The sequence below is a fragment of the Triticum aestivum genome, chromosome 4D (assembly GCF_018294505.1).
Source record: "Triticum aestivum cultivar Chinese Spring chromosome 4D, IWGSC CS RefSeq v2.1, whole genome shotgun sequence".
Classification (NCBI taxonomy): domain Eukaryota; kingdom Viridiplantae; phylum Streptophyta; class Magnoliopsida; order Poales; family Poaceae; genus Triticum; species Triticum aestivum.
Window position 1 is genome coordinate 461,082,670 of NC_057805.1, and position 4,739 is coordinate 461,087,408.

Sequence of the window (4,739 nt, forward strand, 5' to 3'; positions counted from 1 at the left end):
GGTCAATGGTGATTTTCCCGCGATAGCTGTGGCCAACCACCATCGTAAAGCTTATGATCTTTTTCTGGCACTGGGTCACTGCATGTCTATTGTGCTAGGTGCAACTATTCCTAGTGCACTGGGCTTTAACATCATCAAACACACTGGGGGTCCAGGAGCGAGGTTAGCTCTAACAAACATTGAGTCTTAATTATCATTTGTAAGAAATATCTGCAGGTTGCTGAAATACTTCATCAATTTTCTTAAAAAAACAGCCCAAATGATGCGATATATGTTGCATATGCTGCGAGGAACATGACGAACAACCAAGCCAAACCTGTGCTGGACCAGGTATCAGATTGTTTGCGCTGCTGCATTTTTCGGTGTCCTATGAAATGTTTATTCTTCATCAAATGCATATACAATATTGTTGGAAAACTCAACTATTTTTCAATCAAACTGTTCCAGGAAGGATTGCTCGAACATAGGAAAGTGCTTGGATACCTGCTCATGACCATGGATTCCAACATTACGAAGATCAACGGCGTCTAAGCAACATTCTCATGAAGACTATCCATCTTTCTTCACTATAAAAATGTTTGCGACTGAAAGTTGCTGTATGTCTATGATGCCATGTGTACCTAAAAGCCCTCACACACTGTGTGTGTTGTGGTCTGTCAGTGTTAGTGTACGTAATTCGGTATGAGACTATTTTTTGTCAGTCGTAAAATGCACTTTGTTTTGTATTTGCTGGTCCATGAGACAGCTAATGACTATGTTAAGTGTTCTACATCACTTAATGCCTAAGTTCTACTTCTTCATATACTTTGTTGTCCGCGTGAAATGATGTTTGATTCGAAAACTTAAATCAAATATTACGTGTTCATGTTTGTCTTGTTTGTAAATGTTCTCAAAAACAAATTGTATATGCTGGCGCAAACGAACATAGGAGTGGCAAAAGAACATACAACTACCGCGGAGGTAACTTAGATCTAGGCGAAGGATTCAGATATTGACATCTGAAACAAATATCCGAAAACCAAACTACTCCACATTTTTTATTACTACAATAGTTTTACGACAACCAGCCGCTAAGATACAAAAGTTCCTTCACATACTTTGTAGGGATGGCCTATGTCTCCCGCGCACAGCTCCGGAGGGCAAACCCTAGCGCCGCAAGCCATATTACCTTCGCCCAGTCCCCTCGGCGCAGCCGGATTAAAGCCAGGCGTCGGAAGCGCGCGAGGCTTCTTATACCCTCTATTGGTTGCGGCTGACGCGGGTGGTCGGCGGCGCACGGTGGCGCCGACGCGTTAGGCCTCGCGAGGTGGCCTGTTAAAGCAGCGGCGGCGCTAAGTATTGCAGTTTTCGGTATTCATGACTATAGGCGGTGCGCCGGTATTCTAGGGAGATGGAGATGTTTGTGGCATCTACCACAATGTGGTGGTGTCTCATAGCGTTGGTCTAGGTCGTTTCACGGCGACGGCTGGACATATCCGGCGTCGGCCAATAGATGAGCGGCTTGTTTCGTACTTCGGAGTCATCGTGAGGGCATGCCGCCAGACTAAGGCCAGCTGGCGTCGGCGGCGAGGCTTCTTCTACCCTTTCTCCGTGGCTCGGCGGCGAGAGTTGGCGGCACGCTGGCATCGGCGAGAGTCGACGCATTAGGCTTCACAAGGTGGCCTCTTATAGAAGTAGCTGGATCTAGCCGATTCGGCGTAACTAGATCTGATCATTTTCCGTAGACGATACTGTAGGCGGTAAGACATGGTGGTGGCTCGTGGCGATTGTATAGGTCATTTTGCGGCGGCGGCTAGAGATTTTCGACGTCGGCCATCGATTAGCAGCTTGTTTTGTCCTTCTTTCCCTTCCATCGTCGTCCGTGTGCTGCCTTCGTCGAAGGGCTGGACATCTCCCAGCCGTGATCTGTCGCTCGTCTCGCGCCCCGGTACTAGGACCGGACTAGTCTCTCACTGGGTGCAACAGGACGGGTCGATGAGGCCAGCATTTGGGCCGCCCTATCGGGTATTTGTGCTTGGGATGGCCAGGGGTGCGAAAGACGGGGCCTTTCCAATCTTCTATTTTCTTGAATAGCGGCGGGTCTCGGATGAGATGGTGTCAAGGTCTTTGTTCCTGGGACGACAATGGGGGTGGTAGCGGTATGCTCATGGGAAAATCCGTGTATTCGGTGCTGCCAGATGACCATGGGATGTGGGCAGCATGGTGGCGTGGGTGTGGCGTTCTATGGCGTCGTGTGTTGGCCGGGTGTGAAAACCTGTCCTATATTCTTGAAGGCTTTAAAGATAGGACCAACAAAAAGAGAACAAAAAGAGATTGTCGATATAAGTTAGAAAAGAAAATTCATCATGCATGGAGCCGCAAAAAAAAGATAACAAAAATCCATGAACATACGGATTCATGTAAAAATAAAACACAGTACAAAACATAGTACACCAAGGACGCTACAGGTTAAATAAAGTGACACTGAACATAAACTTGCATAACCACATGAGAACATTTGCGCTCAGACTCCCCTAGCACTGCAATTACCCTTTGTGTGCCCCGGAATCATGCATAGGCTACACTTCACAATCCTTTTTTTTTGGATGGAAGGGGTGGCATTGGACCGGCAGTATCTTCATGAGCATGGCATGGGCCGTCCTTGTAGTGTTTTCTAGCTTTCTTAGCCACAATGTAATCCATACGACTCTTTGGGCGAAGGGAGCTAGGTCGTCCTTTAGACAGCACACGTTGTGGAGGAAGAATTTGGGTTTCTGACCCAATATCAGTTATGGTATGCCGGACAGGATTTGCTTGTTCGGCGATAGTATCAATAAGCATATCTGAAGCCTTCTTACTTGCAATTTTTTCTTTTGCCTCACATATAGCTGCGAACGCCGTTTGGAATGACTCAGACCCGGATTCTGCCTCCTTGATAAGGTCCATAGCAGCCACATATAGAACATTTCTTCTATACGTAGTTTGGGAAGACAACTCCCCCATTTCACCCTCGTTTGCCAGGTGCAGTGGTCTCGATTCCCTTGCCCATAAAGTCCATCTTTTGACTATATTCCTTGGTGGAATCTTGCCAATATTGTTCTGTACTAATACCTGAAAAAACAAAATTACAAGTCAGATGAGAAATCATTAATGCGGTGCTGTAAAAATGAGTTTGAGACGCATGACATAGGACCATAATGAAAAAAATGTGTGCATACCTTTAATGAATGGCAGCACAACAGGCCGACATGATCAAAAAATCCACAATCACATGTGACAAAGTCCCCGCCGTCTTCCACTTTGACGGTGAATACCTTTTTGTCATAATCAGTTAAGGCTAGTTGCGGCGACAATTTGACCTTGTAGACGTGTCCAGGCTTGGAACGCCGTGCATCAAATGAGCCTGATCTAAAAGTTCGTGTGAAAATTTTTTGTACAAGGCCTTCGTGTACACAGCCGCTGCATCTATCTCGATAGTAGCGCCAATTACAAGCCGCCTGCGTGTCTGTTATTCAGTGGAATAAGTATATAATGTGTGAGATAAAATAAAATAATGTCAGATAGTAGCTGGAGTAGTACTCATACTATATAAACAAAATACATGCATGCCTTTTATACCTGCTTGCTGACATAATTCGCCTCGTCTTCTGCCTGGCTCCTGGAATCAAGCAATTTGTTGTACTGCTTAACAAACAAGTGCATTGGGGATGATCTGCTGATGAACTTTTTGAGGAGATGATTCGCACTCTCGCTCCGTTGCGTGCTGGTCATCCCGGCACAGAATGTGCCCAAGAAGTATGGCATTGCCCACATGTCCCTCCACTTGAAAATCCTGCGAAGGTACTTGTTTCCTTGAAGTTTGTATTTTTTAATCAATTGATGCCACATTCGCTCAAATGATTCTACATCCGTCTCTTCATTTACTATCGCGTGGAATTCCTTCTTGAAGGCAGAATGTTTGTTGTACACGTGTCCAGTTTTCTCTTTCAAGACCTTTAACACATGCCATCTGCACCACCTATGACGGGTGTGGGGCATTGTACTTCGTAAAGCATTTTGCATAGCTTTGCATTGATCTGTAGGAGTACCAAAGAAGAATGATCAAACTAAGGCGAACATATAATAGCATATGTATAACCTGACAAACTACAACAATGTATGAAGATAACTTTTATAATCTGACCTGTCAATATAGTAGTAGGATGTTTCCCGTCCATCAAGTCAATAAAGTTTCTGAATGCCCATTCAAATGTGGGAGTCTTTTCATCAACCATGAGGACGCCGCCAAAAATAATAGACTGGAAATGGTTATTCACACCAACAAAAAGCCCAAATGGCATGTTATACAGGTTGGTCCTGTAAGTGGTGTCGAAAGTAACCACATCACCGAAATGTGCATAATCCAGCCGATTTTTACCATTACACCATATTACTGTTTTCACCCTGCTTTCACCGTCTACTTGCACACAAACTTTGAAGTCCGGATCTGTGGCACTCATATCCTGAAGTATACTCGTGGTTTTGGCCATATCATCAGTGATGGAATCATGAGCTATGGTTGCACACAGAGTTCTCAATGTCTGCTTCCTAAAAGGCACGCCTAGAGAAGAGCCAAGACCTGACCCTAATATGTTGTATATCTGGTCAAACCTGATGTTGTTCTCCGTGAGGTTACGAATAAAATCCTTTGCTAAAGGACTTATAACGCTATGTGATTTCCACTGTTTTTTCTCGCCACACTTCACAGATAGTGGGTGATT

At 45.0% G+C, this 4,739-nt stretch overlaps 1 protein-coding gene across 1 annotated transcript; it reads right to left on the reverse strand.

The window, feature by feature from the left end:
- Positions 1-971: 971 nt before the first annotated feature.
- LOC123097067 (protein FAR1-RELATED SEQUENCE 5-like) lies at positions 972-4,718 on the reverse strand. The gene is made up of 6 exons (XM_044518837.1): positions 4,163-4,718; positions 3,598-4,055; positions 3,198-3,293; positions 2,759-3,090; positions 1,169-1,331; positions 972-998 (listed from the first exon to the last, which is right to left on the reverse strand). The coding sequence occupies exons 1-6, from the start codon at positions 4,506-4,508 to the stop codon at positions 972-974; spliced, it is 1,422 nt and encodes a 473-aa protein (XP_044374772.1). The 5' UTR covers positions 4,509-4,718.
- Between the last annotated feature and the right edge of the window lie 21 nt (positions 4,719-4,739).